The 19,304-nt window shown below is 39.8% G+C and overlaps 1 protein-coding gene across 1 annotated transcript in view; it reads right to left on the minus strand.

Moving 5' to 3' along the window:
• ccndbp1 (cyclin D-type binding-protein 1) overlaps nucleotides 1–19,304 on the minus strand; it is a 49,433-nt gene that overhangs the window by 14,636 nt on the left and 15,493 nt on the right. The window contains exons 6-7 of the mRNA XM_072239732.1: nucleotides 4,710–4,783; nucleotides 3,766–3,842 (exon numbers count right to left, since the gene is read on the minus strand). Of these exons, the coding sequence (XP_072095833.1) occupies nucleotides 3,766–3,842; nucleotides 4,710–4,783 (151 nt within the window). The remainder of the gene's footprint in view (nucleotides 1–3,765; nucleotides 3,843–4,709; nucleotides 4,784–19,304) is intronic.

Genomic DNA, 19,304 nt, shown 5'->3' on the forward strand with positions numbered 1-19,304 from the left:
ATAAATTAGCCACATGTTGAGTGGCCTAACTTTACTCCTATGTCTTAGGGTAAATAAAGATCAGCTTAATTTGCTCAATGCATATCAAAACATACAGCAAAATGTGTAATCATGTGTCATCAAGTCAGCAAGGATTGCGCTGTGGGCAGCCCATAAGTGTTACTATACTTCCAGAAACAACATAGCATACGCACAGCTTACTGACCCTAACCCTATGATCTTTGGAATGTGGAAGACTGAGGAAACCCACACAATCACGGGGAGAATGCACAAACTCCTTGCAGACAGTGGCAAGAATTGAACTCTGATCACTGGCGAAGTAAAGCAGTTGCACTAACAGCTAGCAGCCACCCGTAGCCTTTATTATGTTGGTATCTGAATACAGGAGTAAGGACATCTTACAGCAACTGTATAGGGCCAAGGCAAAAAAAATCCTGGGGTACTCTGTACAGCTTTGGTCTCTTTACCCAAGAACAACTTGCGATAGGGAGTTCAGTGATGCTCACTAGCTCCAAGGATGATAGATTTGCGGTCTGGGAATTGAATAGATGTGAATTTTCCAAAGTTTTAAAGAACGAGAGGAGATCTCACTGAAACAGATTTTCTTTGAAATATATTTGACAGGCTATATGCAAGGAAGACATTTACCCAGGCTGAGAACTTCAGGGTCACAGTTTGAGAATAATGGGTAGGGTACTAAGGACTAAGATGTGCTGAAATTTCGTCACATAGACACCAACAAAACCTTTCAAATTCTCTACTGGGAGGTGGGGGTAAAATCTGTCATGTTCACTTAAAACATAGACTTACAATTTCCTTTAATATCTGTAAAACTAAGCTTTACTAGAATAATGCTTGAAAATGATGCTGAACTAGAAAAGACCAAGATTGCGCTAACCAGCAGAACAATCTTTGCTGGCTCCTACTTTTTATGTGCCACGCCAGCTCCAAAAGAGCAATTCTTGCTGCCCCCCAGTGTTCAAAATAGAAAGCTCAGAGATTTACTGCCCATAATTCTTCCTCAATGGGATGACAGTATACAGAAAATTATTCAAATAAATACAGCATTTGATTTGTATACCACAAGTTATTGATGAAAACTGAAGCAACTAATTAGCTCCACTTCAGAAGTTGCAAAGGTGGACAAAAGGTGGACAGAAGTTGCAAAGAAGTTTCAAAGGCCAGAGCTAAAAGTATCTGGACAAGTAATTGAATTAAAAGAAAATGGAGTTTCAATTTTAGATGAAAATTAAACACTTCCAAAGTGGAATTGTTTGATGAATTACATGAGGAGAATCTACTTCCTGTGGCAGAAGGCTCAGTAACACAAATTCAAATTTAAGATAATCCTAGATTTATAAACATTGGGTATAATAATCAATTACAGTGTTTTAATGCATTGTCTTAAGTGATGGTGGAAGTAATTCGATAAAAAATAGCTACAAAAATAAGACAGTGAGTGCCGGTATTCAACAATTATAAGACAAAGGACAGAATTAGGCCACTCGGCCTATCGAATCTGCTCCGCAGTTCCAACGTGGCTGACCCATTATCTCTCTCCATTCCATTCTCCTGCCTTTTCCCTGTAATCTTTGATGATCTGACTGATCAAGAAACTATCAACCTCCGCTTTAAATATATGCAATGACTGGGCCTCCACAGCAGTCTAAGGCAATGAATTCTAAAGATTCACAACCCTTTGGCTAAAGAAGTTTCTCCTCATCTTTGTTCTAAATGGATATCCCTCTATTCTTAGGCTGTGCCCTTTGGTCCTGGATGCATTCACTCTTGGAAATATCCTTGACACATCCACTCCACCTAGGTCTTTCAATATTCAATAGGTTTTAATGAGATTTCCCTCCCCCATTCTTCAAAACACCAGTGAGTACAGGACAGAATCAGCACCACTCCTAACAAGTTAACCCTTTATTCCACGAACCTTTTTTGTGACCTCCTCTGGACCTTCTCTAATGCCAGCACATTTTTCATAGAAATCTTTTCTTGGATAAGGAAATGCTCACAATATTCCAAGTGCGGACTGACTAATGTCTTCTAAAGCCATTACATCCTTGCTCTTATATTCCAGTCCCCTCAAAATGAATGCTAACATTGCATTTATCTTTCTTACCACCAAATGAACATTCAAGTTAACCTTTAGGAAATCCTGTACAAGGACTCCCAAGTCCTTTTGCACTTCAGATTTTTGAATGTTCTCCCCACTCAGAAAATATTGTACGCTTTTATTCATGCATGACCATACACTTCCCCATACTGTATTCCATTTGCCAATTGTTTGCCCATTCTCCCAATCTGTCCAAGTTCCTTTACAGACTTCCTGCTTCCTCAACACTACCTGTCCCTCCACTTATCTTCGTATCTTCCACAGACTTAGCCAGAAAGCCATCAGTTCCATCATTCAAATCACTGATATATAATGCGAAAAGAAACGGTTCCAATACTGACCACTGTAGAATACCTCTAGTCACTGGCAGCCAACCAGAAAAGTCCACTTTATTCTCCACTGCACCTCCTGCCAGCCAACCAATCTTCTAGTTTTTAGTTACCTTCTGTTGGTTTTTTAAGAGCTCCCCAATCCTCCAACTTCCTTCAAATATTTGTTATATTATATGCCCTCTCTTTTGCTTTTATGCAGTCTTTGATTTCTCTTGTCATGATTGCCTCATCCTTCCTTTCGAATACTTCTTCATCCTTGGCATGATCTATCTTGTGCCTTCAGAATTCACCTAGAAACTGCAGCCATTGCTGTTCTGCTGTCATTTCTGCTAGTGTCCCCTTCCAATTAACTTTGGCAATTCCTCTCTCATACTTCAGTAGTTCCCTTTACTCTACATTAATACTGTTACATTTGATTTTAGCTTCTCCCTCTCAAACTGCAGAGTGTATTCTCTATTATGATTACCGTCTCCCAAGGGCTCCTTTACCTTAAGTTCTCTAATCAACTCTGGTTCATCACACAACACCAAATCCAGAATTGCCTTTCCCTTTGCGGGCTTAACCACAAGCTGCTCGAAAAAGCCATCTCATAAGCATTTTACAAATTTCCTCTCTTGGGATCCAGCACCATTCTGATTCTCCCGATCTACCTGCATATTGAAACCCCCATGACTATCTTCCCCTTTTTTATACACCAATCTCCCACATCCTGGCTACTGTTCAGAGGCTTTTATATAACTCCCATCAGGGATTTTTTTTCACCCTTGCATTATCTTACACTCTATCAACAAGGATCCTACATCTTCCAATCCTATATCACCTCTTGGTAAGGATCTGATTTCATATTTTACCAACAGAACCATACCGCCCCCTCAGCCTACCTGTCTGGCATTTCGATATAACATGTATCCTTGAATTTTAAGCTCCCACCTATGATCTTCTTTATAACTATTTCCATGAAACTTAAGCTAACTGGAGCAGCCACTTAAATAAGATAAAATGTACTGGTCCTGATGTGTTTCAATTAACCAGAATCCACTGTATACTTCATAGTCTCAAGTCCACTCCGAAGTTTTTTCCTTCAGAGATGCTCCTGAACTCATGCACGGTTCACCATTTTGTAATAGTATACTTTCTATAGCATAGAATGCTCTAATGAAAACGCAAATAATTCAATTTTATCATGAGTCAGCATTCCTGACTGCAAATCTGCATAATCCTTTTATATCTTCAACATCCTGAAGAAATGCAGACTCAGAAATGGAAAATTATATATATTAATGTATTTTTATATATTTTTTGACTCTGCACCTGTTTCATTTCCTCCAAAGCATCTTCTACAATTACCAAGTAAGAAGACATCAGTGATAGAACAGCTGCATGGTTATCTGCAGAGAAGTACAAAGAGATTGGTATGACACCCTTGGTTCAATTGAGCTAGGCAAAACTGAAAAATATTGTACTCAAAATAAGACGGTATTACTACAAAAACATGCATATAACAGTCTCATGAAGAAATATATACATTTTTATAACCAATGGTCAAAATTACATTTTAGTAGAACCTGTGCCTACCTTCTTAAAACCTAAAGTAACTGTGCAAGCAAATGACACTAATTTATGTTGTGTAATGTTTACGAATACAATACACAAGGGTTTTTAAATAAACACTAGTAAGAGCAGAGTACAAGCATAAGAGTAAAAACTTAACTCTATCTATACTACCCACATGTGACTGTTAAGGCCAAAGGATAGTATGGATAGATTTGATAACTACTCACAAAGCTACCATAGTCAGTTAAAAACTTAACTGCTAAAAATATAGCTAATGTGGCATAGAACAGTATCCAGTGGATTAGTGTCAAATTTGTTGACGAATACTAAAAGATCAAGCAATTTTAGCTTATCCTTTAAACAAATTTCCATTCAAATTGTTGGCAGCTTTGAGAAAATATCAACACGAACTGTGTCAGCTGTCTCTCTTTGCAGAGACATGGATAACTGGGAAATGTTACATATGAACATGATTTATATGAAGGAGTTAAATGTCGAGCTTTGTCCAAAGTTTACTTGAAACTAATGTAATGAATTGTTGTTCATCTTACTTTCTTGACTAGCACTTTGAATTTCATTTTTTTTCATATGCAGACTATCTGGGAGAGGTGGAAAATAGTCATAGTCATACTTTATTGATCTCAGGGGGAAAATTGGTTTTCAAAAGAGCACTTCAGATTGTAATTTGAAGCATGTATTACCTTTTGGTATCTTGACAAATCGGTCACAAGCTTCCCAGACTCCACCTGTGGATATCAGTTGGTCCTGTGACAAACTAAAACAAAAACCAATTTCACTCATAAGCCAAGGAAAACAATAGTTTGGGGTAGAACACCATTGGAAACATCACTGTTCCCAAATCAGTATCAATCTATTAGTCTATTTCGCAAGGAGATCTCCTCGTGTACACATTATGTAAATACTGCATCCAATTATTAAATTGAATGCATTGTAATAAAACAAGCCCCCATTGCAGCAGTTTGGGAACAAAACAGTTAAATTGTTTGACTAGTGAATCAAGTTTAAACCTATAGCATTCCTTTTTACTACAATCATTTTGAGAAAATTAAATAATTTTGTGCATAGATGTTAGCATTCATTGGAGAGGACTTTAATGTAAAAGCAAAGATGTAATGCTGAGGCTTCAAGGCACTGGCCAGACTGCATTTGGAATACTGAGAGCAGTTTTGGGCCCCTTATCTAAGAACGGATGTGCTGTCGTTAGGGAGAGTCCAGAGGAGGTTTATAAGAATGGTCCTGGGAATGAATGGTTAATGTACGAAGAGCATTTAATGGCTCAGAACCTGCATTAATTAGTGTTTAGAAGAATGGATGGGGGGGGGGGGAAATCTCATTGAAACTTATCAAATATTGAAAAGTCTAGATAAAGTGGAAGTAAAGAGGATGCTTCTAATAGTGGGAGTCTACGAACAGAGGGCAGTCTCAGAATACAAGGACATCCCTTCAGATCGGAGATGAGGAGGAATTTCCTCAGCCAAATTCTGCAGAATTCATCACCACAGATAGCTGTGGAAGCCAAATCATCAGGTGTAATTAAAGCAGAAGTTGATATGTTCTTGATTAGCAAGGGCCTCAAAGGTTATGGGGTGAAAGCAGCTGTACACAGTTGAGAAGGATAACAAAAGAGAATGGCTGAATGGCTTAAATCTTCTCCTATGTCTTATGGTCTCAGAACTTAATAAAATCCTTTCCATATTCATTTTATATACAAAATATTTGCTTAGTTAGAGAACTTACGTTAAAGACATAGAACAGTTTCACACTCCCAGCAATACTCAAGACGCCAGAGGCAAATAGTTTCTTCTCCAGTTAAGCAGGTGCTTCAATGTCAATAATTATGTGCGACGTACAAAATTCTGGAGGAATTTGTGGCTCAAGATTTCCAGCATCTCCAGTGTGACAAAAAAAAGCCAGTTATCAGAAGATTGATGCCGATAAGAGGACAATGGAGACCCTTCAGAGATGTTAATGAGAGATGAGAGGGATTAACGGAAAGGAGACACAGTTCCGAGTATTGTCAGAGACCGGGGGCTTTGAACCCTGAACTGTTTGAAGTGTGATGGACAGGCGATACCCCAGCAGGGGGATAAAAAGGGACAGGTTCGCTAAGGCAAGAGACACACGACTCCACGAGGTAACGAGACCCTGAAAGCGGTGTGCCCCCCCACTAGTTGGTGGGTTTTTGGAGGTCTGGTCGCCGGACCAACCATAGACGCACAGAGTAGAAAGGTACGGATCAGCAGGAACCTGGTGTGTGTGTCCACCCTTGCCCGGGTGCCGGGTTCACCGCAGAACGATCGTATCTGGAATGGAGGGCTCACAGTCGGTGACCTCAGAAGACATTACAAAGGGCTTGCCCGAAAGCTGACTGCAAGAAATATCGAAGGTCTGTTTGGAATCCGATTTGAATATTCATTTGTTCTCTCTCTCCCCCCCCCCGCCCCCAACGGCACAATAGTGATTACTGTGAACTGAACTGAACTCAATTGAACTGAACTTTGCGTCACTTGAAACTGGTCATTTACCCCTAGACGGCGATAGAGCTTGATTGATCCTATTATCCTAGTTCTGTGTACATGTGTGTTTATCATTGCTGAACTATTGCATTTATTATCCTTTTGTTTAGAGTACTGTGTTGCTTATTTCTTTAATAAAACTTGCTTAGTTCCAGTAATCCAGACTCCAACTAAGTGGTCCATTTCTGCTGGTTTGGCAACCCAGTTATGGGGTACATAACATAAGTGGGGTTCTCGTCCGCGATTTCGAACGCTAAATTTGGGACGGGGTAAATTGATTGGGTTAAAATTCCCGAAAGAAAGAAAAGGCAAACAGCAGAAATGGAGATTGAGGAATTTCTAAAGGCGCCGACCTTGGAGGCATTAGAGGATGCCAGGAAAGCGGAATTGGCAGCTGTGGCCAAACGGTTGAATCTTGTTAAGGGGAAGTCGACAATGAGGAGAGAGGAGATAGAGCTATCGTAGAGCACTATGTATCTAAAGGTGTGTTTCCCCAAGGGGAGCTGGAGGTGGTATCTATGGGAAAATCTGGTGGAGACGCAGTACAGGTGTAGATTGAAAAACTGAGACTCGAGCATGAGTTCCGGGTAAGGCAGCTAGAACACGAAGAAAAACAGTTAGAACGGCAAGAGAGAGAGAGACAGTTAGAACGGCAAGAGAGAGAGAGACACAAACAGTTGGAGCGAGAAGAGAAACAGAGGGAAAGGGAATTCGAGCTGGAGAGGTTAAAGATAAGGGCAGACCAGGAGCCCATGCCGAACCAAGGTGGAGAGTTCAGGGTGACCCAGGAGGTTAGGCTGGTTCCCCCATTTGACAATACCGATGTGGATCGGTACTTTCTCCATTTCGAAAAAGTTGCCGCAAGTCAGGACTGGCCGAGGGATAAGTGGGCTGTTTCACTTCAGAGTGTACTGAAAGGGAAAGCCCAACAAGCTTACTCTGCTTTGTCCGCGGAAGATGCCCAGAGGTATGAGGTGGTGGAAGAGGCCATCCTCAGGATTTATGAGTTGGTCCCGGAGGCATACCGGCAGAGGTTCCGGAATGCGAGGAAGCAGTGGGACCACACGTATTTAGAGTTTGCCCGTGAGATGCAGACATATTGTGAGCGTTGGTGCGCCTCGAAGGGGGTAAATGGGGATTATGACAGACTGCTACAGCTGATCCTGATTGAGCAGTTTAAAGGTTGTGTCCCTGATGGTATGAGACCCTACCTAGATGAGAAAGAGGCAGACACTTTAGCCGCAACTGCTAAGTTAGCGGATGAGTACGCGTTGACACATAAAACGAAGTTTGCCCAGAGTAAAGGCTACCAGAAGGGTAGTTAGGACGGCGGGGAGAGTCCGCCGGAAAAGTCAGAAAGTAAACTGGGGACTAGTGAGAAGGATAAGGTAGATTGGGAGCAGTCTGGTAGGAAGTCCCCTAGGGTCGTATGTTATAATTGTGGGAAAGCCGGACACTTTGCGTCCAGGTGCTTTGCCCCAAAGAAGGAGACGGGAAAGGGAAAGGCGGCGTTTCCGACTGGCTGTATTGAGCTGGTAAACCAACCGCTAGGAGAGGAGAGGGCTAACAAAGTTCAGGAAGGGCGCGAGAGGTTTATCTCGACCGGATTGGTGTCGGTGAAGGAGGGGTTAAACTCAGTTCCAGTGCGGATCTGGAGAGACACGGGAGCGTGTCAGTCATTGATAGTAAAGAGTGTGTTAGAGCTTAGTTCAGAGACCCAGACTGGGGAGGTCAAGGTCAAAGGAATTGGGCAAGGGACTGAGGCAGTGCCTTTGCACCAGATACACCTAAAAAGCGACTTGGTCTCTGGACCGGTCACGATAGGGGTGAGGCTCGAACTACCGATGAAAGGCGTGGAGATCTTGCTCGGTAATGACCTCGCCGGCGGGGAAGTGTATCCGGCAGTAAAATTGACAGGCCCGCCTGCCAGCATTGAGGCTCCACCCATGGACTCACAGGTTTATCCTGTTTGCGCAGTGACTCGGCGTATGTCCAGAAAGACTGCCGAAATAACTCTAGCTGAGACGTTTCTACCAGCCTTGTACCAGGAGGGGGTAGAAAGTGAAACAGGAGGGAGTGAGGAAATTAAGGTAGATTTATCATTGGAAAGGAGGGAATTTGTGCAGGCGCAGGAGCGAGACGAGGAGCTGATGGTTTCAGCAGGGACAGCTCTCTCTGAAGCAGAGTTGAGGGGAGAGCCAGTAGGCTATTGTGTGGAGGAGGGAGTGCTAAGGAAGACAGGGAGACCAAGTACCGTGCCCGCAGATGAGGAATGGGGGATGGTACCAAAAATTTATGGGGATGAGATTCTTAACCTGGCCCACAAGATACCCCTCGGTGGACATTTTGGGGGGGAGGAAAACAGTCGGTGGAATCATGAAAGAGTTTTACTGGCTGCACAGGAGGAAGGATGTTATTGACTATTGTAGATGTGAGTTAACACAGTTAGAGGCTATTAACATGTTAAAAGCTCACCACGATCAGAAAACAGATCTAGCTGGTGATATCATGAAAATTAATGAGGCTAGGGTGCCACCTGATAAGGGGAGGGCCCATTTTGAAAAGATAAGTGTGGTGCCGACCAGATGGGAGAAGTCTATCGTTTTAGCCAGCTTGGCTGATAAGGTCTCTCCCTTAATCCCTGAACAAAGCGAGCTAGTTAAACGGCACGCACACGGATGTCCGAACGTCACGGTACATGGGGTGGTTGTTATGTCAGGTCAGCCTAGTGAGCAACACCCCTATAGAATGATTAATTCAGTGTCAAAAGGGCTAAAGAGCACAGAAGTGTATATTGGCGATGTAGTAGTCTGGAGTGACACGTGGGAGGAACACATTATGGCGGTAGAGGAGCTGTTTAAATGGCTGAAGCCAGCCTGACAGTGAACCTCGCAAAAAGTGAGTTCGGCCGCGCGAAGGTCACTTATCCGGGATTAGTGGTAGGACGGGCAGCTGGCTCCGATGCAAGCTAAGGTGCAGGCTATCTCTGAAGTCCCCACCCCGACAGGCAAGAGACCCCTGAGAAGGTTCTTAAAGATGGTGGGGTACTATCGGAAGTTTTGCAGAAAGAAAAACAACTTTGCAGATGGTACCCACCCTCTTACTAAGCCCTTGCCAAAGAATGCTAAGTTGGTATGGGACGACCCTTGTTATCTGTGTCCAGGGCGAAAACCACTGAGACGTTATACTGATCACAATTCATTAGTGTTTTCAGCCACTATGAAGTTTGCTAAGTTGGAGCCTGGTTTAGAGGATTATTAAAATAACACATATAAAAGGAACAGAAAATGTGATTGCTGACTGTCTGTCAGGTGTTGACAACTTAAAAGTCTCTGTATTAGCCGAATAGCTGATAAACATGTATATTGGTGTGTATCTGATAGTGTATTCATGACTATATTTTTACCCCGGCAAAAATCCTTTGAAGTGTAGGGGTGTGACACACAAAAAAAGCCAGTTATCAGAAGATTGATGCTGATAAGAGGACAATGGGGGAACCTTCAGAGATGTTAATGAGAGACAAGAGGGATTAACGGAAAGGAGACAGTTCCGAGTATTGTCAGAGGCCAGGGGCTTTGAACACTGAACTGTTTGAAGTTTGATGGACAGGCGATACCCCAGCAGGGGGATAAAAAGGGACAGGTTCGCTAAGGCAAGAGACACACGACTCCACGAGGTAACGAGACCCTGAGAGCAGTGTGCCCCCCCACTACTTGGTGGGAGTTTTTGGAGGTCTGATCGCGGGACCAGCCATAGACGCACAGGGTAGAAAGGTACAGATCGGCAGGAACCTGGTGTGTGTGTCCACCCTTGCCCGGGTGCCGGGTTCACCGCAGAAGAACGATCATATCTGGAATGGAGGGCTCACAGTCGGTGACCTCAGAAGACATTACAGGGCTCGCCCGAAAGCTGACTGCGAGGAATATCGAAGGTCTGTTTGGAATCCGATTTGAATATTAATTCGTTCTCTCTCTCCACCCCCGCCACCCCCGCCCCCAACGGCACAACAGTGATTACTGTGAACTGAACTGAACTCAATTGAACTGAACTTTGCGTCACTTGAAACTGGTCATTTACCCCTAGACGGCGATAGAGCTTGATTGATCCTATTATCCTAGTTCTGTGTACATGTGTGTTTATCATTGCTGAACTGTTGCATTTATTATCCTTTTGTAGTACTGTGTTGCTTATTTCTTTAATAAAACTTTCTTAGTTCCAGTAATCCAGACTCCAACTAAGTGGTCCATTTCTGCTGGTTTGGCAACGCAGTTACGGGGTACGTAACACCAGAATCTTGTGTCAAAAATACTATATTCCTGGAGGACTGTGACCTTGAAAGCTAAGATTGAGTGTAAGGGTATCAGCAACTTCAATGTAGCGTAGTTTCAAAGTGTGGGACAAATTTTATTTACTTTATTTGCATCCCTGCCCCAGCCTCATCACAATCTAATTCCTATCCTTTGACCACCAACATAGCTAATGTGAACATTACCTCATGTCACACTACTACGTAACAAATTAAAATTTATCACATTATACCAGGGTTCATATGATCAATTTATATAAAACCCTATTAGAATTTCACCCTGGAGACTTCCGGTAGAACTCATGGAGTGAAGCCGTGCTCTTGACTCGCTCCATTACCTCTGAGTTTTTTTTCTTATGATCAGCTATATTTAACTAACCATTAAGGCATCGACTTTTACAATAATCTGAAACAAATTGGGCTTTTTGATATTCGGATGCTTTTAAGGTCTGCTATGTCCAAGAACGGAAAAAATGGGAAAGACGGCAAACCTCCAGTTAGACCGAAAAGTACTGATCTCCCTCCAACTGAACCACCGTTGACTCCAAAAGCTATAGCGGATCTAATTCAAAGGGAAATTTCAACCTCTATAACGGAGCTGATTCATGCGGAAATTTCAATTAATTTCCAGAAAATTGCGGATTCAATCAATAAAATGCAAACACCTATCATGGAACATCAGTCGGCTATATCTAATCTTCAAAAATCCACGCAACAAAATGAACTCAAGATGGAGAAAATTGAAGAAACAATTACTTCAATGAAGAAAAAACTGGACTTTCTGACTTTTAAAAACTCTGACTTAGAATCCAGAATGTGACGGCAGAATATTCGAATTATTGGTGTTCGTGAAGCTGTTGAATCTGACAACCCTATAAAGTTTTTTTCTCAACTTTTAAAAGATGCATTTCCTACCGTATTTTCTGACCAACCACCATTATTGGATCGGGCTCACAGAGTTCCATCATATTCATCGAAGTCAGATAAACCGCGACATGTCATTTTACGTTTTCATTACTTTCAAGACAAGGAGAAACTGCTTCGATTTGTTCGATCTAAAGGTTATATTGACTTTTTGGATCTTCAGTTCCGATTCGTGGAGGAATTCAGCAAACAGATTCGGGATCAACGGGTTCGTTACAGATCTGTGATGTCGGAACTCTACAAGATGGATTTAAAACCAGCGCTGCTTTACCCTGCGCGTTTAAGGATTCATACGCCTGACGGAGCCCTTCGTTTTTTTGAATCTCCATCGGATGCCCAGAGTTATCTGGATCAATTTTCACCTTCAACATCTTAATCGTAATTTTTAATTATCTCCGTTTGATCGGAGATTGTGAATCTGTCGGGTTTAATTTTTGGTTGCTTTATATGGGCAGTAAACTTTATTTTTGATTAATTAATATGGTTGCCAAACTTTCTTTCTAACTGCGTCATTCCTTTCTTTTTCCTTGGGGATTCTGGGTGGTTATTCCCTCAGCATCATTTTGTGTATTTCCTTTGAGGCCTTTAATTTTGTAGTCTTTAAATGTACTTTTTTCTGTAGGTTTCCCTAACTAGTTTATATTAATAATTTTGTTTCTTTTTTTTTTGGTTATCATAGGGTCTGTGGTCTGTTACGGTTTTCTTTATATTTTCTGGCTTTTTCTCTGTTTTATATCGTGTTTGTCTTAACTGTTCTACTTTTTTTATTCTTTTACTGTTTTATAACTAGCTGATCTTTTTTATATTTACACTTTTTTTAGTGAGCATCTATCGGAAGTCATGGGGGTAGTTCTAGTGCTTGCTTCTTTCTGGCGGGTCTGCTTTAGATTTAGCCTTGGGGTCATGGGGTGGGGGTGGTGGGAGGGGCTTCTCGTTTTAGTTTTTTTCTTCTTGGGCTATTTACATTACTGAAGCATTGGTTGCGTTCTCCTACCCGTTATCTCTGGTTTGTTCTGTTCCCTTTCCCGGTTCGTGGGTCGAACCTATCATCAATCCTCTTTTTTGTGGGTTGACTTTAGGGTTTATGGAGTCTATTATTAATTTTTGTCTCCTGGAATACTAATGGTCTTAATCATCCTATTAAAAGGAAAAAAGTTTTTAAAGTATTCCGGAGACTTAAAGCACATGTTCTATTTTTACAAGAGGCCCATGTGCGGAGGGGGGACAGACAATGTTTTTTTAAATTCTGGAAGGAACAACAGTTTCATTCGAATTCTAAAGCTAAGATTCGAGGCGTCTCTATTTTTATAGACTCCTCAGTTACTCTTGTACAACATGATATTATCTCTGATCCGAATGGTAGATTTCTACTGGTTAGTGGTCTACTATTCAATAAAAAGGTAGTTTTGGTTAACGTTTATGCTCCCAGTATGGACTGTCTGGAATTTTATAAATCATTATTTAATCGGTTCCCGAATTTGAATGAGTTTTCATTGATCTGGGGCGGAGATCTTAATACTTGCTTATCTCCAGTTTTGGACCATTCGGCTCCTCTACGGACTTTACCCAATAAATCTGCAACTTTGATTAACTCATTCCTCTCTGATTCTGGGTCGACGGACATTTGGCGTTTTTTGCATCCTCAGGAAAAAGATTTTTCTTTTTTTTCCACATGTTCACCATTCCTATTCAAGAATTGATTATTTTTTTATTGACTCTCGGCTTATCTCTTCAGTGATTAAATGTGATTATGACTCTATAACCATTTCGGATCATGCTCCACTGAAGCTTTCTATTAAAATTCAGGTCAATACACAAAATAATAGACAATGGCGTTTTAATTCGTTGCTGCTTCAGGACTCGGATTTTGTTAACTTTATGAATGAACAGATTGATTTCTTTTTTACAATCAACTACACAGAGGATATTTCTGTGAACATTCTTTGGGATACTTTTAAAGCTTATATTCGTGGTCAGATTATCTCGTATTCTGCTGCTTTGAGGCAGAAGTTGAAGCAGGAGGAGTTGGTAATTGTGGACAAGATTAAGGAAATTGATAAGAGATATATTACAGCTCCCTCTGAGGAGCTGTATAAACAAAGAACTGAACTTCAAATGGAGCACAGCTTATTACTTTCGTCCTCGATTGTAAACCAAAGAAAACAAGAAGTGAATTTTATGTACACAGTGAAAAAGTTGGTAAACTGTTGGCTAACCAACTGAAGTCTAATTATACTAAATCTCAAATTAATCAGATTTATAATCAAAATGATCGACTGATATTTGATCATGCGGAGATCAATCAAACCTTCTTTGATTTTTATTCTTCCTTATATCAATCTGAGTCTTTACGAGACTCTAAATATATGAATGACTTTTTAGATAACCTAGATTTCCATGAGATTTCACAGGATATGTCTTCTATGCTTGATACTCCCATTACTACTGATGAGATTAAGAATGTTATTTCCTCTATGAACCTGGGGAAAGCTCCTGGCCCTGATGGGTTTACCGTGGAATTTTATAAGTTTTTTGCACCTTCATTAATCCCTTGGTTCTGTAGGGTTTTGGAGGCTTCATTAAAACTTGGTAAACTTCCCGAACCCTTTTATAGAGTGTCAATCTCTCTAATATTAAAGAAGGATAAAGATCCAGCTCAATGTGCATCTTATAGACCAATATCTTTATTAAATGTTGATTCTAAAATTTTTTCTAAATTATTAGCAAACAGATTAGAAAAAGTACTCCCTTTTATTATTTCGGAAGACCAAACGGGTTTTATTAAAGGTCATTACTCTTTCTATAACATTCGCACACTGTTAAATATTGTTTATACCCCCTCACAAAATGTTCCTGAGTGTGTCATCTCTTTAGATGCTGAAAAAGCTTTTGATAGAGTAGAATAGCCTTACTTATTTAAGGTGCTTGAAATGTTTAATTTTAGCTCGAAATTTATATCCTGGATTAAACTGTTATATCATTCTCCTATGGCCTCAGTCCATACTAACTCTTTAAGCTCACCTTTTTTCCCTCTTTTTCGAGGTACTCGACAAGGTTGTCCTCTTAGTCCTTTATTATTTGATATTGCATTAGAACCTCTTGCAATTGCCATTCCAGAATCTCCAAATATTACTGGGATAACTCGGGGCTTAAAGTCCCATAAAATATGACTCTATGCTGATGACTTACTTTTATATATTTCTAATCCTCAAAAATCTATCCCTGCTGCTTTAGATTTATTAGCACAATTTAGTCTTTTTTCAGGTTATAAATTAAACCTTAGTAAGAGTGAACTTTTTCCGATTAAGAAACAACTTCCCTTGTATCATAACTTTCAGTTTAAATTGATTAATAATTATTTCTCATATCTTGGGATTAAAATTACTTGTAAATACAAAGATTTATTTAAGACTAATTTTTTTTTACCCTTAATTGATCATATTACTCAACTTTCATCTAAATGGCTTCCATTATATTTAACTTTGATTGGTCGTATTAATGCAGTTAAGATGTTTATTCTGCCAAAATTTTTATATATATTTCAGGCATTACCGATTTTTGTTCCAAAATCTTTTTTTGATAAAGTTGACTCTAAAATTTCTTCATTTATTTGGCAAAATAAAAACCCGAGATTGGGTAAAATACACTTACAGAAAGCCAAGAGAGATGGAGGTCTAGCATTACCTAACTTTAGATTCTATTATTGGGCAATTAACATTCGACATATGAAATTTTGGTTACTTGACCAAGATACACTATCCATTCCTAAATGGGTAGTATTGGAATTACAATCTGCTCAGGGCTATGCACTTGGCTCTATTTTTGGTTCCTCTCTTCCTTTTGATTTGAAACGCCTCAAACTGGTCTCTAACCCGATAGTTAAATATACCTTGCGTATTTGGTTTCAATTCAGAAAATTTTTTGATCTCAACCAATTTGGGCTAGCGATCCCTATTTTAGGTAACGTATTTTTTCCTCCCTCTTTCACGGATCGTGCGTTTCAAATTTGGAAGACTAAGGGTATTTCGCGGTTTTTGGATTTATTTTTAGATGGTTCCCTTATGTCTTTTGAACAATTATCTAATAAATATAATTTACCAAGAATACATTTTTTTAGATATCTCCAAGTTAGAAATTTCCTAAGTACTATACTCTCTTCCTTTCCGACGCTACCTCCTGCATATATTTTAGATACTATAATTAACCTTAATCCATGTCAAAAAGGTGTAATGGCTATTATTTATAATATTATTATGAAACTTAGGAAAGCTCCATTTGATAAGATTAGGTCAGATTGGGAACAAGAATTGGGTTCTATTATTTCCGTGGATGACTGGGGGCAGATTTTACAATTAGTCAATACTTCCTCTATCTGTGCAAAACATTCCCTAACTCAATTTAAAGTTGTTCATAGAGCACATATGTCCAAAGATAAATTAGCTCGTTTCTATTCTCATATTAATCCTTTTTGTGATAGATGTCCGGGGCAGATAGCCTCTTTAACTCATATGTTTTGGTCTTGTCCTACTCTGGAAACTTTTTGGAGAGACATTTTTAATATTATCTCAAAGGTATTGAATATAGATATCTCTCCTCATCCTATTACTGCTATCTTTGGATTACCTAAAATTTCCAGTAATCTTTCTCCTTCAGCCCGTAGAATGATTGCATTTCTTACTTTAATGGCGAAAAGATGTATCTTACAACATTGGAAAGAGCCTAATGCTCCAACTACCTTTTTTTAGGTTTCCCAGACGATATTATGCTTAAATTTGGAGAAAATTAGAAGTAATCTTTATGATTCCTCACTTAAATTTGAACAGACCTGGAGATCTTTTATTCAATATTTTCATTTAATGTAATTTTTTTTCTCTTTTGTTCCATATTTATATTCCCTTCTTGCCTTTTTTTAAAAACTGTTTTTAATGGAGGTCGGGTTTGAGGACGTGATTTTAAGTTCTTTAACTCTACCTGTTTCCAAGTTAGCCCATTGCTTTGCTTTGCTTTTAGTTTAGTTGCACGGTGGGTTCTTTTTTTGGGTTTTTTTTTCCTTTTCTTTATTGATATATATAAATAAAAAATATATATATATAAAAATTAGTATACTATTATTTTACCATATTATTTTATGTTTAAATTGCACTGTTTGTATCAATTTTTTCTTCTGTATTAATATCTCCTGTAATTTCTAACAGTGTATTAGTGCCTTTATGGTTTACCCTTTGTATACTTATTCAATAAAAAGATTTAAAAAAGAAAGAAAAGAATTTCATCCTGATTACTTGAAACTTTTTTCACATCTACAGCCTGCTAAGAACTAAGGATTTAAATACACAATTCGTATTACACAGCAAAGTAACAATGCAATTAGACTTTACAGTAGACCAGTCTCCAACAAGGAATGTTGATACTATGTACTATGATTACGATCAGTCACCAGAGAGAAACCGAAGCTGGTGATAAAAGTCTTTTTCATCACGACAAGCAAGTATTCTTCTGGAGACCCTCACAGTAGACTACTGCAAAATTAAAAGTACTTCATATTTTTACACCCTTAAAATCACAGGTAACAGTAGGTGATTCGTACAATTTCCATAGTTACAACATCATCACTGCCTTCAATATTTTGCATTGACAATATTCTGGGGAACACCTCTGAATGCTCAATCACTTTTGCTGGTCTAGCAGCTTGTGAGAACAGAGATTCCAGGCACCCACAATTAATGCTGTCAGGGCTGACTCTGAATACACAAGTATGCTGAATATTGATTGTAACTATACTTCTGACCATGTTTGATATGCTAGGTGACAACATCAGCCTGGTCTGCCAGCTTGAACTTGCTTACAATGGTGCAAATAACTTAGTCATGTTGCCTAGTTTCATGCAGTTACCATTAACATAATCCAATTTTAACATAAACAAGCAGTTTGTCATTGAGCCTACTATGGGATCAGCTATACTGAATTGGGTCTTACTGTAATGAACTGGAGGTGATTGGGGATCTTAAGGTAAAGGAACCCTTAGAAGCCAGTGATCACAATATGACTGAGTTCAACTTGAATTTTGAGAGGGGGAAAGTAAAGTCTGATACAGCAGTATTTCAGTGGAGTACACAAACTTAGTTGCATGAGAGAGAAGTTGGCCAAAGTAAATTGGAAGGAGATACTGGCAGAGGTACCAGCAGGGCAGCAGTGGCTTGAGCTTCTGGGAAAAAAAGAAGAAGATGCAGGATAGATGTATTCCAAAAACAAAGAAATACTCAAATGGCAAAATAGTACAACCATGGCTGACAAGGGAAGTCAAAGTTAATGTAAAAGCAAAAGAGAGGGTATACAACAAAGCAAAAGTTAACAGGCCGATAGAGTATTGGAATGCTTTTAAGAATCTACAAAAAGCAACTAAAAGAATCATTAGGAGGGAAAAGATGAAATATAAACACAAGCTAGCAAACAACATCAAGGTGGATAGAAAAAGTTTTTACATGTATATAAAAAAACAAAAGAACGATGAGAGTGGATATAGGACCCTGAGAAAAGGCAGCCAGAGAAATAGTAATGGCAGACAAGGAGATGGCAGATGAATTAAATGAGTATTTTGCATCAGTTTTCACTGTGTAAGACACTAACAGTGTGCCAGGTGTTGAAGGACGTGAGGGAAAATAAGTGAGCACAGTTATTATTACAAGGGAGAAGGTGCTCAAAAAGCTGAAAGACCCAAAGGTACATAAGTCACCCAGATCAGATGAATTGCACCCAAGAGTTCTGCAAGAGGTAGCAGTAGAGACTGTAGAGGCATTAGTAATGATCCTTAAAGAATCATTGGATTCTGTGATGGTTCTGGAGGACTGGAAAATTGCAAATGTCACTCCACCCTTTCAGAAAGGAGGGAGGCAGCAGAAAGGAAATTAGAGACCAGTTAGCCTGGCCTTGGTGGTTGGGAAGATGTTGGATTCAATTGTTAAGGATGAGGTTATGGAGTATTTGGTGACACAGGACAAAACTGGACATAGTCAGCATGGTTTCCGTAAGGGAAAATCTTGCCTGATGTACCTGTTGGAATTCTTTGAGGATATTACAAGTAGGATAGATAAAGGCGATGAAGTGGATGTTGCCTATTTTGATTTTCATAAGGACTTTGACATGGTGCCACACAGGAGGCTGCTAACCAAGTTAAGAGCCCAAGGTATTACAGGAAACTTACTGGCATGCTTAGAGCATTGGCTGATTGGTAGGAGGCTGTGTGTGGGAATAAAAGGATCCTTTTCTGGTTGGCTGCCAGTGACTACTGGTGTTCCGCAGGGGTTGGGGTTGGTGTTGGGACCAATCCTTTTTATACTGTATATCAATGATTTAGATGATGGCATAGATGGCTTTGTTGCCAAGTTTGCAGATGATACGAAGACTGGTGGAGGAGCAGGTAGTGTTGAGGAAACAGGAAGGCTGCAGAAGGATTGAGATAGATGAGCAGAATGGGCAAAAAAGTGGCAAATGAAATGAAATAAAACAACATCCCCTTCTCTCAATTCCAC

This window comes from Mobula birostris, chromosome 2, assembly GCF_030028105.1.
Source record: "Mobula birostris isolate sMobBir1 chromosome 2, sMobBir1.hap1, whole genome shotgun sequence".
NCBI lineage: Eukaryota > Metazoa > Chordata > Chondrichthyes > Myliobatiformes > Myliobatidae > Mobula > Mobula birostris.